The sequence below is a fragment of the Psammomys obesus genome, unplaced genomic scaffold (assembly GCF_907164565.1).
Source record: "Psammomys obesus unplaced genomic scaffold, mPsaObe1.curated_primary_1811, whole genome shotgun sequence".
Lineage (NCBI taxonomy): Eukaryota > Metazoa > Chordata > Mammalia > Rodentia > Muridae > Psammomys > Psammomys obesus.
Window position 1 is genome coordinate 94,491 of NW_026589922.1, and position 18,004 is coordinate 112,494.

The 18,004-nt window shown below is 42.3% G+C and overlaps 1 protein-coding gene across 1 annotated transcript; it reads left to right on the forward strand.

The window, feature by feature from the left end:
• The first annotated feature begins 4,144 nt into the window (after positions 1-4,144).
• On the forward strand, positions 4,145-17,990 carry LOC129675490 (hepatitis A virus cellular receptor 1 homolog). Its single transcript, XM_055605476.1, has 6 exons — positions 4,145-4,254; positions 6,337-6,398; positions 7,953-8,291; positions 13,626-13,721; positions 15,752-15,788; positions 17,794-17,990. Exons 1-6 carry the CDS (start codon positions 4,145-4,147, stop codon positions 17,906-17,908), a joined length of 759 nt encoding a protein of 252 aa, XP_055461451.1. The 3' UTR covers positions 17,909-17,990.
• The last annotated feature ends 14 nt before the right edge of the window (positions 17,991-18,004 follow it).

Sequence of the window (18,004 nt, forward strand, 5' to 3'; positions counted from 1 at the left end):
AACAGAGTGCGGGACATTCTAAGCAGTGAGACACTTTCTCCAGAAACAAACCAGTAGGGTGTGTTGGGTCACACCTGTAGTCCCAGGACTTGGAGGCTGAGGCAGGAGGACTACCGTGAGTTCCAGCCCAACCTGGACTGCATAGTGAATAGAGCCTGCTGAGATACAGAGCATCTCAGGGCTTGTAACTCAGTTGGTCGGAGGCTGAGTCTGTTGCATTGCCGTCAGTTTCCACACATCGGGGTCCTGATTCTTTAGGTACAGAACCTCTGCCTTGGGGGGAATTGTGCATCATTTCTGTGAACATGGAGTGACAGGCTGATGGAAGTTGGCAATCAGAAAATGGGCATTCCTACCCATGAAAATGGCACATCATTCTGAGAACTGAGCTAGTTGTCTGTTCCTTAGACAAGAGAGTGGTGACTGAACCGTCCCAATAAAGTAAATAAAAAAGCCTTGACACAAAAGAAGCTTGTACATTTCAAACTGCTCAGGAGTTGTTTTAATATTTAACATTACTTCCTTTCAATACATTTATATATACACATCTATACAGGACACCAATCAAGTGATAGAAAACATGTATGAAATCATGACTCCCTTTGCAAACTCTTCCCATTCCATGCTGCCCACTCTGAGCCCAGACACTAAAAATTTCTGCACACAATGCTATTCCCTGACATTGTATGCACACACAGAAGCCTCCTGTGTGACTGAATCTAAACCTTGATTTTTTTTTTTTTTTTTTTTTACTATCATTTTGACTTAGGCTGTCCTATACCAGGATGATGAATCAGGCTCATGGCTTGTAGCATGGATACAGCACATTTATTCACCTAGTTTCCTGCTGACAGACATTATCATGCTGCTGACATGTGCTGTTACAGACACCACTGCTATGACCATGCTGTGTCTCCCTCCTGCCATCTGTGACATACTTATGTCATTACTGCTCAGCTGTGCTCTGACCTTGCACATAAAACTCTTCAGTGAAAAAGTAAAATTACTGAGCCACTGTAGGAAGACTGTTTGCTGCTCATGTATTCTATAACAGATTTCTGCATCAGTACCTCTGCTGGGATGGAACAAGTCCCTCATGCTAAAGTGGACCATAGAACTTGTCCAACCTCTCTGGACTTGGTACCAGTTGAGCTGAAGGAGAAGGAAGGCTCTGGTGCTGACTGTGAGGGCCTTTAAGGCCTGTCTGCTCTAGGCCTCAGTGAAGTTCTCTGCAGTCTTCACTGTTCCTTCCAACAGTGACATCAACTACCCTCCTCAGGCTGAAACTTCCTGCTACACATGCAGCAGCCTCATCACCCTGGAATTTCAGGTGAAGACTTTGAAACCTGACATTTCACACTGTTCCCACTGATTCTTTCCATCAAGGTGTCACCAGGACACTCTGGGCAGGGCGTCCAGCCTGAAGCTAATTGCTTTACAGCAGCCTGGAGAGATACAGATCTTGTCTGATATTTGCGTTGTTGCTGTTGTTCAACTTTTTATCCTGAAATTATTTGGATCTGCAGCAAAATCACTTGTCCTTGTAATTCATCCAAGTTCCCCACAATCCCAGCAGAGTATACACCATGGAGCCTTGATGAAAACAAAGAAACTGGCATGGTATGGTTACCTGAGTCTTAGTCCTTAATGGGAATCCTGGGATTGGTTCCTCAAGTTTGAATGTTTAGTTGGGTGTGGTTGCACATGAGTGAAATTCTAGCACATGAGTGAAGTTTCTGTTTTCAGCAGGGATATTGCTAATATGCTCTCAGCCTGGTCTACATAGCAAGACACACTTGTGTATCCACACAGAAATGAAAATAATGAAAAGCCAAAACCTCCATTAAACATGTTAGTATATTAGCGACTCTTCTCAAACACTCAAATGATACGCAAATATGAGCTTCAAGACAAGAAAGATGGCTCTGTGGATAGGAGTATTTCCTGCCTTTGCAGAGGACCTATGCTAGTCTCTCAGCTCATAGCATGGATCTCCAGTTCCAGAAGGTCCAAGGCTCTCTTTTGGTGTCTGTGGGCTCATCTGTACACATGGTGCACATACATATACTCAGCCCTTTCCACTCATATTAAAAAAATAAATTTGAAAAACGTTAAAAAGAAAATTATTTTTTAATAATGAAGAGCTTTAAACAAAAAGTTCTTTTATTTTGTCCAGTTTCTCTACCAGAAAATTTCTTGACTTTGAAGAGTCTTGTGACTTGCCCCCCCAGACACATTTCCATTCTACAGACACATGTGTGTAAATACGGTGCCACTGAGATATGATGGTTTTGAAAAAAAAAAAAAAAAGGTTCCTGGAAACAAGTCATGTAATATTTTTCATTTACATTTCTTGAAAAAAAAATTTCTGGTCTTTTTGAGACAAGGTTTCTCTGTGTAGCCTTGGCTGTCCTGGACTTGCTTTGTAGACCAGACTGGCCTAGAACTGGCAGAGATCCGCCTGCCTCTGTCTCCCTGAGTGCTGGGATCACAGGGATACGCCACCACATGGCTCCTGAAAATATTTGAAGTCCCACAGTTATTCTTAATAAGTGCACACTGTTAACAAGCAGAGTGGATATTTGTGATTACCCATTCCCGGAGTGGTGATTTGCAAAATACACTATCCATTATGTACAGTTGCTCCTTACGTGGGCAGTTCACTGCCCAGGAACTCGAGGGCATCTTAATTTCTGTGTGGAAAGTTTTTGTAAGATGACCATCCCGGCTGGGGATGTGGCTCACTTTAGAGCACTTGCCAAGCATGCCTGAGTCCTGAGCTGGACCTTCAGTGCAGTGGAACCCACAGGTTCCACGGGCACTCACCCAGGAACCCGGCACAAATGTAGAGATGAGGATCAGAAGTTTAAGGGATGCTTGGCTACAAAAGAGTTGAAGGCCAGCCTGCATTACAGAGTGAGACCCTGTCTCAAAATAAAAGAGGAAACACAAACAAATGACAATAACAACATCCCCAGTCAAAACTGAGATCATTAGTCAGACTCTGTTGGGTGAAGCCTAATGTTAAATCTTCTAGACCCCTCTGACTTCCCCAAATGGGTGTCTAGTAAGCGTCTTCACATTCAGTGAGATGAACTTGGCTGTGGTGGCACATGCCTTTAAACCCAGCACCAGTTGGGGAGGGCTGGGGGCAGGAGGCAGGCAGATCTCTGAGTTCCAGATTGGCCTGGTCTACATAGAGACTTTCAGGACTGTCGGGGTTACACAGAGAAAGCCCTATCTCAAACAGAACAAAACAGATGCATTCAATGAGATGTTGATGATCCAGTAGGAGTCTTAGCTCAAAACTCTGCCCTTGGTATCTTTAGATACTATACCAAGTTGGTTGGATTTGGGGAATGAGAACATCCTCCAAACTCATATTTCATTCTGGAAACCCTCTTGTTTGAACAGCATAACACCCTGTAGATACCAAATGGCAAAGAGGTCACATAGTTCCCTGTCCTAAACAATCCCCACACTCTGGGAGCCTCTATGGACAACCTAGTAAAAGTGAAAGGTGCATCTGGTTCTGGAGAAGTGTGGCATCAGCTTTTTTTAAAGATCTCATATAACCGTGCAGCCTTGGCTGGCCTGAAACTCTCTCTGTAGACTAATGCTGCCATACAGTACAGAGATCTACTGGTTTCTGCTCCCTAGCACATACCACCTCAGGTTCTTCTAAACTTTTGGAAGCAGAGTTTGTGAGTTAGATATACTTTTTGCAACTCAGTCCAAGTATGGACTGCTGGTAAACATTTATTAAAAAGATATTAGTTGAAAGTATAATAAAAGCCAGGGGTCCCTTCTGCTCTTGTTCCAGGAACTCCTGGTTTCTACGTTCTTTTTGGAGTACAGTTTATTTTCTGGTAATTGAGAGGATGGGTCCAGGTGTCAAAGTCCCTTCACTCTCCAGCTATCTCAAAAGCAGGATGGTCCCCAGGCCTAGAGTCACACCTCAAGTGCAGATCTTTGCTGCAGCTTGGGAAACAGCCCAGGGGCACGTTAGCAATGCTCCCCCTTACTTAAGCTCTCCTGTAGTCTGTTTATATTGGTGTGTAGATGCTATCTAGTAGGTGGATTGCAGAACTGGAGAGACTCAATTTTCAAATAACACAAGTAAAGGTGTGGCCAGGAGATAAGGATGGAATTCTGCCAGAGACTGTCTTTATCCCCCAGCAGCTCTGGAGGAGTCCAGCAGCAGCAGAGGACCAGGAGAGAGACTAACAAGAAGCTGTGGCTCTTTGCTGCCTGGTAAGTACAGTCTTCTGCAGGCTCATGTTGGAGAGAAGCAATGAGGACAGTGCTCCTTGGAGTTTCTGTATGGTGTGGATTTGCATATGGAATGATATGGGATTCTATGTGGGACACTGAGACAAAAATGACTCTCTGGATATTAAAGCAACCATCATCTGATAGAATTCTATGGATTCTTGGAAGGTGGATCCTTGTTTAAATGGAATAATGAACTTTCATAGATGAGTTATTAAAGTCTTCTTAGGCAAACTTTTTTTTTTTTTCCAAGACAGGGTTTTTCTGTGCAGACGAGGCTGTTCTGGACTTGCTTTGTAGACCAGGCTGGCCTTGAACACACAGAGATATGCCTTCCTGTCTCCCCAGGTGCTGGGATTACAGGCACACTTTCTTAAGCAATCTTAACATGTGATATAAGAAGAACCTATAGAAAATTATCTAGTACTCTTAGATTCAGCCATGTTCTTTAGGTCTATTTCTGTAAATAATATGTAATATTGCATAAAATATAGAAATAGAACCAAGAAGGTGAAAGCACAGCAACGATTACAGCCCCAATCATTGACTTTTGTGGTTTGCAGATTAAGAAATATTTGTAAGAAATGATTTGTATGGAGTATAAACTTGAACCATAGAACAGCTATGGAATGGCTCAATGGCAGGGAGCCTGTTTCAAGAAGGCAGCAGCGAGGCAGTGACTGTTCATGTACCTGCCCTGTCCTCAGTAGAACCCAAAAGGAAAGAATGGCTTATGCTGTGTGTTACCAAGTAGTTTTTGTTGTTGTTTGGTTTGGTTTTTATTAGTTTGGGTTGTTTTGTTTTTCTCTTTTCTTTCTTTCTATATTTTTTTTTTCTCTGTGTTACAGAGCCTTGGTTGCCCTAGGCTTGCTTTATAGACCAGTTTGGCCTTGAACTCACAGAGATTTGCCTGCTTCTGCCTCCCCAGAGATGGGATTAAAAATCTATGCCACCATGCCCAATCTAGAACACCAAGTAGTTTTATCTGATAAAAGCCATAAGGCTGATACACACATAGCCTTTAGAGCTCTAAAATTTCCCAATTAATTAAGAAACAATTTTTAAACTTCCTCATGCAAAAAACATCTCAGCAGTTTGCAGCACTGGGGCACTGATCTCTTCCAAGTACAAAGGCTATTAGTGTGAGGTCCCAGGCCTGATGCTAAGCTCATCAGAAGTGTCTTCATGACAGCCATTCCTAGCCTCAAGAGACTAGAAAAGAGTGCACCCTTTCCTCTCTGAGAGAAAGTCATGGAACCCTTTGACCAGAAGTGGAGCTAATGAAATTGTATTTTTTAAAAAATAGTATTGTTATGATTTAGCAATTAAGAAGCAAAAGTTGAAACCTAGAAGTTGGAATCTGAAGACATGTGACATCCTCCATGAACAGGTTTAAAAGCTTAGGGGTTCTGTGAGGATTAGGTGCCTATAAGTAAATATCCCAGCTTCTCTTTTTACAATGTATGTTCAAAAACCTGAACAAACATTAGTACTATTTTACTGAGGAGAAAAATCTAGCCATGGAGGGCTCTGTGAATGGAAGGTTTAGATCTGTACCCAGCGTTTTTTATTCTAGGTGTAGCTGGACATCTCTCACGAGTATGTGGCCCCACTAATTGAGTGATGCTTCACATTGAGGAACTTGAGTGAGGCTTAGAGACGAACCACTGTGGCAGTGAGCAGAAACAGCTCTGTTTGCCATCAGAAACTTGGTCTACCAAGAAAACACACTCTAACCTCTGCCTTCAGTTTTCTGTTTATTGCTTTATTTGTGCCAAGACCAGGAGTGACATTGGTGGGTATATGTGGGGGAGGACTGGGAAAGAAAAGGCTGTTATGGAGAACAGCTTTCCCTGCCAAGGGCAAACAGCCCTCCACTACTGGGAACTCACAGAGCCCTGGATAAAACCTTTGAATGTGGGTTTTCTTGGCCCAGTAGAATAGGCCCATGGGATCCACGTCACTGGGGATAAAAGATAAGTTGCCTCTGGAGTATTAAGACATGACTAGATAGCACATGCTGAGTGCCACAGCCAATGAGAGTGTCTTCTTATTTTCCTCCAGGTCAATGCCAGGATGCATCGTCAAGTCTTTATTTCAGGACTCCTACTGCTTCTCCCAGGTGAGTGAGTAGGTGAGCTGGCAGTGTTGTGGAGGTTGCATGCAACACAGAAATAATGTACTTTTTAAGATTTGTTTACCATTTGTATAGACACATGAAGAAATTACTGGCGCTCTGAAGAAATTACTTACTTGTAGGTATTTAAAAGTTGATGGCCAAAAAGTTAAAATCACAAGAGTATGTGAGGGGTGAGTACATGTACATGCATGTGATAGAAAAGTAAGGATTGGGTGACTGTGTGTAAGTTTATGGGATAAAGTTATTTCTTATCACATGTTTCTATAATTTAATTATAATGCCACGCTTTATATTTATGACCCTGAAAAAATATAAGGTAAAAATCAAGTACTGTGTGTCTCAGTATGAAATATACATTCATAAAATGAGGACTCTGTTTTCTCAGGTCATGTGCAGACTCACAGCTTAGGTCTGAGTATAGGTGATTGGTTAGTGAAAATCACAGTACATTGTGTTGTGTTCCTTGTTTGTTGGTTGGATTGTTTATTTTCTACACTGGGAATCCGTCCCAGGGCTGGCACGAATGAGGCCACCACCGCAACATTGAGCTACTCTCTCAGCCCTCACAGTTCCTTTAAAGGCCAACTTAAAAGCAATTGACAACAGATTTGCTCAGGGAAGAGTTCACCAGTTGGTTATCTGATACCAAATGGTCAGATCTGAATATACATACAGATATACAGTAACATCACAGAGATGGAGCAGGTTGTATTTATCTGTTTCAGGATACATACATACACAAATATGTATGTAACAACAATTACTGAATAAAAGAGGCCATGAATTTGAAAGAGAGCAAAAAGGACTGCATGTGAGAGTTTCAGGGGAGGATAGAAAAGGGGGAAATGAAGCAATCATAATCTGATCTAAAAAAATAAACAACTTTTAAAAATTAAATTAAAGCTGGTCTCAGGGGTGTATACTTGTAATTGCATCTTTCAGACACCTGAGGCAGGAGGATAGTAAGTGTATCCTTACTTATAGAACAAGACCTTGAATGAAAAACAAACCAGCAGGTCAGGCATAGTGGTGCCTTTAGCCACAGCAATCAGGAGGTGGTTACAGGAGGATCTCTATGAGTTCCAGGCTAACCTATTTTATATGGTGGGTTCTAGGCCTTCCAAGGCAACATAGTGAGCTCTGTCTCAAAAAGGAAGAAAATCAAACAAAAACCAAGAGAGGGAGAGAGACAGACAGACAGAGAGAAAGAGAGAGGGGAAAGGAGGGAGATAGGGGGAGGGCGATAGGGGGAGGGACTGAGAGACAGAGACAGAGAGAGGGGAGAGGCAAGAAATGGAGTGAATATCATACAGAATAGTATGTTATTTAGAGTGAAATGTTAAGCTACCAAGACTCTACAAAGGAAAATAAAATGCACAGAAGGACTAGGGCTAGGACACAATGGTAGAACACATGCTTCCCATGCCTGATGCCCCAAGTTTAATCCTCAACTGACACAAAAAGGAAAAATGGAAAAGTAAAAATACAATCATCCTAAACTGTTGGGAGCTTACTCTCTATTTCCCCTTCTTCACCACAGCCGCCTTAGCATCGTTCACAGAAGTGCGTGGAGAGGCGGGTTACCCTGTCACACTGCCGTGTTCGTATCCAGCGACTCGTATACTCTCATTCGTGTGCTGGGGTCGAGGGGGATGTGCTTCTGATAAATGTGGGCAAATGCTTTTCTGGACTGATGGTCGCCGAATCAACTACCGGGCAAACAACCGCTACCAGCTGAAGAGTCAGCTTCTTCAAGGAAATGTGTCCCTGACAATAGAGAGTGTCGCTGAGAGTGACAGTGGTGTCTACTGCTGTCGAGTGGAAACAAAGGGATGGAATGGCGTGCAGAACCTGAACATCTCACTGCAAGTTCAACCAGGTGAGCCTGCCTTGCTTCTTTGCTTATGTCTCACAAGTGACCAAGTTCTCTGTTTGCTGGTAATTTGTTCTTCTCCTAGAACAAGGAAGTTCTTATAAACATGCTGTGATTAAACCCTTGCTTTTTATTCTTTTTAATGACATAATCTCATGTATTTCAGGCTGTCCTCTGATGGCCATGCCCTCCTGGTCCCCCTGCCTCTAGCTCTCTAGTGTTGAGAACACAAGTAAGTCTCATCACACCAAGGCTTAAGTGCCATTTGAAGCACAGGATACCTTCTCTGTGCTTGAGTGAAGCTAAAGTTACCCTTTGTGCAAGACCATGAGCTAAGTCAGTGTCCAATGTCCTAACTGTACTCGGGACAGACTTGTTGGCCCATGAAATTGTGTTCACCTTTCTGCCCTGAAACACAGTAGGGAGTGTTATTTAAGATGAAGTGACTTGAATTAAAATGTATCCTCTGACTCCGAGTTAATATCGTGTAACATTAAAATACCTCTTCTCAACACAGTGAAACTGTAACAGCTCTAACCTGAAAAGCAATGCAAGGTGATGCTGCTCAGATGAGCTGGCTTCAACAGTGGTCAGCTGACCCTCTGAGCACAGGCCACTTGCATAAATGGGAAGCCCTCCTCCCTCTTTGCCTGCCTTAGGTTTTTGAAATAGATCTCAGATCATCTAAGAAAATTATTATTTTATATACATAAGTGGCCACACAGAAAAGTTTCTCTCTCAACACTTGTTCAGTGGCTACTAGTGAGAAGTTCATGGAAGCCCAGTTCTGAGAATAAAAAGTTTCTTTTTTAATGTGGACATCCTGATTTTCTTTCAGCTTTTAATTAAAATATAATAATAATAATTTGAATTATGAGGCTAAACTGTCTTCATACGCTATTTCCTAAGCCCCTTTAGTTATGGCTTACACTGACAAGAGAAGCTTGTAATAGGCTGTCTATTATAGGCTGTAAATTCAGACTGTTATTTTGTAATTGCTCAGCCCTGTACTTTGCTATTTATTCATTCATTCGTTTGTTTGTTTGTTCATTATACAAGGCCACACAGTAGAGTATGGCTGGTCTGGGTGTCCATATGTAGATCAGGCTGGCCTCAAACACACAGATCCAATTGTCTCTGCTTTTTGGGTGAGGGGTTAAAAGCCTGTGTCACCATGTCTGGTTGCATAAAAATATTAACAGTAGCCTTTAATCAACAGTAGAAGTTCTTTCATGGGTCAGTGTTTAAAAGTCCTCAAGAGGCACTCTGCCTTATCCTTAACAACCAAGTCTACATTTTCTTGTGATTTAAACACAGTGTCCCAGGACCCTCATCAGCTCCTCTCTCTCTCTCTCTCTCTCTCTCTCTCTCTCTCTGTGTGTGTGTGTGTGTGTGTGTGTGACTCATTATCTTCAAAAGTTGCCTTTGTGAGGTACTCGTATCCCCACGAGGCTTGCCTTTTGCCAGCCATTTCTTTACATCAATCCATTTAAAACAGACATTGGGTGAAATCTACAAAGACAGATGGTATTAGATAATGGTGACCTTTGACTTTTGAAAGGAAGATCCTTAGTGTGAACTGTTTCCAGGCAGAAAGAAAAAATGAAAATATATAAAAATTCAAAGCATCTGCAGCAGCAGCAGTGACATGCTTCTTTTCTGGGATATAAGAAGAAAGAAGAGTGGGGGTTCCCTTGATAAAATGTTGACATGCAAACATTGTCAAGGGAGAGCGTACAGACCCAATCAGTCATTGGAGTTGCAGTGCAGGATTATCGAGACAGTTGGTGACTGGGCCTCATACCAGAAGAAATTGGGATAAGTCCTTACCGAACCCATGTCAGCCTTCAGTTAGTGAACATTTATAGAAACAAGAAATGTTAAGACAAGGAGGAATTTGATTTTTCACATGGTCTACCACCTGCCTATGATTGATGTACTTTCCAGGAGTCTTACATTCTGACTTATTTAATTCTTTAAAGGCTTTTTTTTTTTTTTTGGTTGTTGTCATCGCTAGACTGGGGAAATGATAATTATGAGACATACAGCTTGTAATTCAGCTATTAGATCCTAGCTTGTACACCCTTTGACAAGGTATTGAAAGCTTCTCACTGCATAAATGGTTTGATATTATCGGTGAAGTGAGTTGCACTTTATTCTGTCCATGACACAATAAAAATAATATTACCAAAGCTGATAGTCTCCAGCACGGTGTTGAACCCTATGCATGCATGTCTAAGCGTTTATGCACTAGACCTCGGCTGTAAAAGTAACTTTGCTAACAGACAGGGTCAGCTTTGAATTCCAATTTTTTCCTGGCTCACCATCACACTTCCTTACTGAATCACTTACTCTTATTTGTGGAAGGTCTTATTATTTCAGTTCCCAAGTCACAAACAGAGCTTAGACTATAGATATCACCTAAATGGAGTCATTGTCTTTGGCTCCTTGCGACTGCTCCCAGAATGAGTAAATTGTAAGTGGAGAATCATGAAAATTGAGGAAGACTCTGAGCCATCCAACGTTGTTCATTCTGAGCACCAGTAATTAAGGACTTCCACGGATCTATAGTGTCTCCATTCACTGGAATGGTGCAGTGAGTGTGGACTCCCTGAAGACATGCCCCTCATTTGTTAAAATTAGAAAGAAATAGGCAGGCATTTGTCATCTTTTTTTTTAAGGCAGTTAAGGAACTTGTCGTGATATAAAGTGCTAATATATTGCAGATACTTATCAGAAAGAGAAATCAATACCAGAGCCATAGCCAGACAGAAAGAATAGAAAATAATCTTTGTAATCTTTGTTACAAAATAAGTATTTCAGAAACACCCTGACATGTGAATGGAGGTCAATGACAACTCTGCCACAGGAAATCCTAGTTCTCACTTTGTATGAGACAAGTTGGCTTGTGGGTGATATGACAGGAATTTCTAAAGCAATTCTGACCCAAGTCGAGGTGTAGTGACGTAGTAGCTAAGAACACACTATCATAGGTGTCGTGGTAATTCCAGTCACTGAGTAGAGTCATCCTGACCTTTGGAGGTGCATGTAGCTTTTGTGAAATTGCCATCCTCAGCTCATGTGCAAGTGTAAGTCAGGTGATACCTTAAATTGTCTCTCAATTAACTTTTTTGGTCCCATAAGTGTATAGATAAACCTGGGCATATGCATGTATTTTTCACATATAAACAACAACAAAAATGAGAGTTCATTTCTATGAGACCAGGACATAAAGGGTAAGATGCAAAACTTCCTGAGGAAATTTAGTGAAATTTTAAGCAGTTAGCATGATGTTCTGAGCAAGCATAATATAGGACAATGTTGTTTAACTTTCAAGCCATTGTAGAGTATGTGTAAATACGTTTAGGGTCTGCAGTGAAAATCTGCAGGCAGATCTCTGTGAGTTTGAGGCCACCCTTCTACAAAGGCAATGTAGGACAGCCAGGGTTACACGAAAAAACCCTGTCTCAGGGTGGGGGAAGAAGGAAAGAAAGAAAGAAAGAAAGAAAGAAAGAAAGAAAGAAAGAAAGAAAGAAAGGAAGGAAGGAAGGAAGGAAGGAAGGAAGGAAAGGAAGGAAGGAAGGAAAGAAAGGAAGAAAGAAAGAAGGAAAGAAGGAAAGGATTGCATTCAATTGAATTCAAAACAAGGAGCAGCAATGTCTAGGCTCTGATGATGTCAAGCTGTCTGTTGAGTTTTAGGGGTTGTGTTTGCAGGTTTGTTTTTATTTTTGAGACAGGGTCTCCTGGAGAACAGGCTGTTTTTTTAACTTGGTATGCATTTTAGAAAGTTCTTGAACCCTAGACCCTCCTGCTTTCATTTCTCAAGAATTAGAATTACAGGTGTGCAATCCCTAAGCCTAGCAACAGCAGCATACTTCTTGAACCGGTAGCTCAACTTCCTGGACCTCGTCTCGTGAAAAGAATTGAAGAAAGTTGTATATGAAGATGATTGAAAAATGTTAGCCATTACTGTCATTCAAAAATCAGGAATATGGGCAAAGCTCTGCCTTACTACTAACACAAAGGGGGTGGAGAAGAGTATGAACAGATTTACAGTTAAGGTCTTCACATGTGTGTTACCATCATCTACTACTTAAAATTTTGCTTCTCCATGAATCTCACAATAAATATGCATTAGGTGAAAAAACAATCAGGAATATGTTATGAAGCAGATGTTCACATGGGCACGATCGCTGTGATCCAAGCACTCAGAAGGTGGAGGCAGGAGGATCAGAAGTTCAAGGTCATTGTCAACCAGTGAGTTCCAGACCAGCCTAGAAGACCTTGTCAGAATGACAAACAACTTTATTTTCTTCTATATGTCCTAGAGTGTTTGTCAAGAAGTGCCTGAGAGTACCTTACCTGAGCACCTACTGAACCTGCTGTCTGTAGCTGTAGAGACAGAGCTCACAGAGCTGAGCTAACCTGTCCATGGTCTCACTGACTGAGCAGAGGAGCTAGGCTTGTGATCCAGAGCTGAGGCTCAGACACGGGCAAAGACCTGACCTCATGCTCCACTTCCTGCAGTTAGAGCATCTCCGGGGCTCTGCTTAGGGTATTAGGCTAGTGCTGAGCTATGACAGGGCCTAAGCTGAGGCCCAGCCTGTCTCATGCTTAGTCCATCTGTGGTGATCCTGGTCACCCGTACCAGGGCACAAGGGTGGAATCTGCTTCTGTATGATCACAGGGTGTTCATCAGACAGCATCCGTGAGCAGCTTCTCCTGAGTGGTTCTATAAAGATGTAGATCTTGCCTGGTATGGAGCATCCGGCTTCAATCCCAGCCATCAGGGAACAGAAGCAGGTGCATCTCTGAGTTAGAGGCCAGCCTGACGTACAGGGGAGAGTTCCAGGGTAGCTGTGGCTACAAAGTGAGAAGTGAGGCACTGTTTCAAAAAAAAAAAAAAGTAGAATCTAGAATTGCCTTTTACGAGAAAATAGGGTCTATGATAAATGGTCAGACCCAGCAGCTGTGTATATTGGGGTAAGGTCAAAGCAAGTCAACTTTAGAGCAGACCCATTGTTTTTCTCGGTAGAGGCATAGCCTACCGACTTAATGCAAATATAATCACACAAATGACGTATTCCTTAGAATGTTGACAGAGGTATACATGCGTGTATTTACTCTGAGCAAAATAGGTCATATTTGCACTGTTCTCGAATACACTTTGAACTCACACTGTCTCAGAGTTTTACTGTGCACAACTACCTCTGATTTTGAGTCCTATTGCATTTTCTAGATGAGCCACAGGCCAATAAAGGTGAGGACTATGTTAAGGTCTAGAGTTTGTTTTTTGTTCCTCTCTCTTGGTGCTTCTTCAGTTTGCTGCTGTTTCCCTAGGAAGCAATCTACCTGTGACCAAGACAAAAGGTTTCTATGCTGGAGTCTCCATTGCCTTGCTGCTTCTACTTTTTGTGAGCACAGTGGTAATTGCAAGTAAGTAATTTTAAGGTGGTTCCCAACAGTAAAATAAGTCTGGGGTATCATTGATAAATGACCACAAACCCAGAGAATTTTTGTAAAGCAAAATGTTTTACTCCTGCAGAAGGGTGCAAAGCCACTTTATATCCACTGAGCAAGCCTGCCCAGTGGGGGGGGGGGGGCTTTAACTGTAAATGACAGAATCCTAAGACTCCCTCTGAGTGCTCATAGCATGGCTTCCCATTCTTATGAGACCAGACAATGGATACAGCGTGGTTTCTAGGGAGAATGGTATCAGGGCAAAGATACTGACTGTTGGAAAACGCTGAGCCCACAACTATTCTTGCTTAATGGTGTCTTTACACATTTCATTAATGGTGGCACTTCCACTATCTTATTTAGCCCTTTGATAGAAGTCAGGATTCATTTATATTTCCCAGACCAAGGAACTATGGCACGGATTCCCACCCACTCTGACTGCCTCCAAGCAACTCCACTCGCTAAGGGGTTTAAATTATACATGTTTCCTAGTCCAAGACATGTATTATATCCCTTTCTAAATTCCAGCCTACGTGTCAGGACCTACTAAGCACTGATGTGATTTCTAACATTTTAGAAATGCTCACTAACCTTAGTTGTGAGCCACTATGTGGGCGTTAAGTATCCAACCGGGGTTCTCTGCAAGAGCAACAAGTGCTCTTAACCACTGAGTCAAGCCTCTCTTCACAGCCATCTTAAAATGTTATTCTTTTACTTTTTTGAGATTGTAATTAGGTCATTTTCTTGCTCCCCTTTTCTACTCCAAACTCTCTTATATACCACTTCTTGGTCTTTTTAAAATTGATTCCTTCTTTTTACATTAACTGTTACATGCATACACATACATGTATATGGATATATATTCCTAAAATACAACCTCCTCAGTTTGTTTATTGTTCTCTGTATGTATGTTTTCTATTTTTCAAGACACCACAAATGAAGTCATTACTGACTTGTTTCATATGACTTGGCAGAAAATGAAGAATAAGTGTATGGGATAGTTCCCTTTAATATTTAGAACTTGGATATTGATGATGATTAGTTAAGCTGGCTCTGGCAGCAAGCACCTCAGGCTGCTGATTCAGAAAGGGTCACAGCTTGTGGGTAGCCTCCAAAGGATATAGAAATTGGATAAAATATTGCAAATATGTTCCCTTTCTTGGCCCAAAGTGGTTTATTTTCCCCTGGAAGGGGGGAAGGGGTTATTGGGGGTTTTAAAGGCCTTTGACTAGAAATGGAGGGTAAGGAGTATTTGGTGGCACATGTCTCCTGACCTGACATCGTGGAGGGATCCAAAGCCAGTAGAGCACCATCTTAGTGACATCTTTAAAAGATGTCACTTGATGGAAGACACCATTAGTAGGATATTGTGTCTTAGGTTGCTTGGAGAGTCCATGTTATCTTGGCTCTCCAGCAGTCAATTTACAAATCTAGACTTCTTCATTTCTCTTAGTAAAAGAGAGTTTACCAGTGCCTCTCTAACAAGCTAGGAATGCTATGTGAGTAAAGGCACCATGAGTGAAGAGAAGATACTTCCTGTGGGGTACAGGAAGGAACCTGGTTGCCAGGGAACGGTTTAATATGTAACAGAGGTACAGCTTGATCCTCACGTGGGACCTCTAACAGCTGGAGCAGGGGCTATCTCTGCCCTGTTGCCTGCCTTTGGATCATTTTCCCCTAACTGGACCTCCTTGTTTAGCCTCAATAGAAAATGTGCCTAGTCCTACTTGACATGACAAGGCGGGTTGATATCCATGGAAGATCTCCCCTTCTCTGAGAAGAAAGAGAGGGGATATAAGGGAAAGGGGAGGAGAGGTGAGAGGGAGGGACTGGAAGGGAAGGAGAGAGAGGAATTTCAGATTGGGATGTAAAGTAAATAAATTAATTAATTAATGAAAAAAACTGAAATATCCTTGATTAGAAGAAGAAAGCAACATGAATGGTTTTTTTTATGACATGTTCAATTTTCTTTTTGACTCTTCCTGCTTCCTCTCACCCAAATCTAGAGTACATCCTAATGAAAAAGAAGCCAGAATCTCCAAGGTAAGCTGGCATGGCTTATGTCAATAGATTTTGAGCTTGGGGTCTTGTAGATTTTTCTCGTTTCTTCCTCCCCCCCTCCATTTCTCTTGCTTCCCCTCCTCCATCCTCTTCTTTTCTTCTTCTCTTCTTCCTTCACCTTCATCTTCTATGCAAGAAGATCATGCCTGGCTCCTATTGCTCACTTTGGGTTCCAAAATGTAGTTTCCTGGGCCCGTCTCTTGTTAGCATGACTTCCAGTGTTGTGTCAGCATTCTGATTTCCCACCCATTCTGTCTGAAAGGGCACAGAAGGAGCCTCTCAGCACCAACAGCTTGTAGCAAGTGCTGAATGGTAGTTTTTTTTGTTTTTTGTTTTTTGTTTTTTTTGCTTCTTAAAGCTAAATTGAATGAGTCGCTTTGATTTTCTTTTTCAGTTTCACTTAATGTTTCCTTAACTGGGTTCCTATTGAATCACAAGTTTATCAAAAGGGTAGACGCCCGCTTCACTGCTTATGTTCTCACCCAAGCTTGTATGCTAGGACCCGTGTGATAGGGCTCACAACTGCCAGAACCCCCAGCTCCAGAGGAAGAGCAGATGTCTACAGGCACACGTACACACGTACACACGTTTACACACGACACACGTGACTATGTATACAGAGCTTCAAACAAATAGTTAAAAACAACCCGTGGGCACACATGTCGTACGCATATACAATTCAAGCAAGACATGCACACAAAATAAATACATTCCAAAAAACCCGATAGAAAACATCAGAAAGCATTTATCTCTTTAGGAGCTCTCTGGCCCGTGCCGTGGGAATGGCAGGGTGGTGTGGCGGGCTGTGTGAGTGAGCACCAAAGAGAGCTAGTCTGTTTTCTTCTGTGATTCGCTCCTCCACAAGCTCAGAAGCTCGGATATCAGTCCACCCTGGTTAGCACGGGCACAGAATGAGCTCTCCGAGTGAAGCACCTCCCACAGCTGATGACCCAGCCAGCACTCAGACACCAGCAGCTATCTCCCCCAAAGAGCTTCCTTGCCCCAAAGGCTAGGCATTTTAGTGCTTGTGGCACATTTAAGTGAGCGTTATACGGGTACTCATTGAAACTGTGTCATAGACTGGATCCTTGTGAAAACGTGCTGCTTTCTTACATGTTTTTCGCCTCCATGCTTAAAGTTGGAGGATGTAGACGCTGTGCAGATTTCAAAACCCTGTCTTCTTTTAAGTAGAAATGTATTTATTGTTGTGGCTGGTAGTGTGTGTGTGTGTGTGTGTGTGTGTGTGTGTGTGTACATGTGTGTGTGTGCATGCGTGTTCAGGTTCCATGGCACCTGGGGAGGATGGAGGACAACTTTGTGGTTCTTTTCTTCTACCTTTACATGGGCTCCAGGGATCTCACTTTCGTCACTGGAGTGAGACCACTCACTCCTAACCCTTTCTAAAACATGACAGTCCAAAGCTGTAAATACATGAATATTCTCATTCTTAGCCCAGTTCCAAAGTGTGTGTCTTGGTTAGGTAACTCATTTTGATGTTAGATAGCTGTCTTTTTCGATATCACATTTTTATGCTCTATTACGTGTGTATCCTGAAGGATCCTAATATTAACTGATATTTTAAAAATAATTCTTAGTGAGTCTGATGCTTTTTGTTTTGTGTGTTTTTGTTTTTGTTTTTCAAGACAGGGTATCTCTGTGTAACCTTGGCTGTCCTGGGCTTGCTCTGTAGACAAAGCTGGCCTGGAACTCAGAGATCCACCTCCCTCTGCCTCCCAGAGTGCTGGGCTTGAAGGTGTGCACCACCACGCCCAGCTAATCTGATGTTTATTAATTTTTTTTTTTACTTTTTTTTTTAATGACTTAATAACAGGACCCAGTGTGGTGCTGTTCACTGTCACAGCTTTTGTGAATGGGGCTCCTGGGATTCTGAGTATGCACCATAAATGAAAGCTCTGCTCAGAGATGAAAGGTGGCCTCATGCTGTTCTCTACAACATCTCTCTCTCTCTCTCTCTCTCTCTCTGCAGCTTGGTGGCCTTCTGCATTTCTAAGATGAGAACTTTAAGAAATACAAAAGTCTTGCGACCACGAGCCCAAGACAACGTCAACAATATTGAAGACAGTCCTCCTGTCAAAGGTTAGGTTGAATGGAAGGCTGCAATGACATATCACACACTGGACAGCCTTTAAGCTTTCAGGACGCTTCTGTGGGGGTTCATCTGGTGTTCCTGCTTTCCA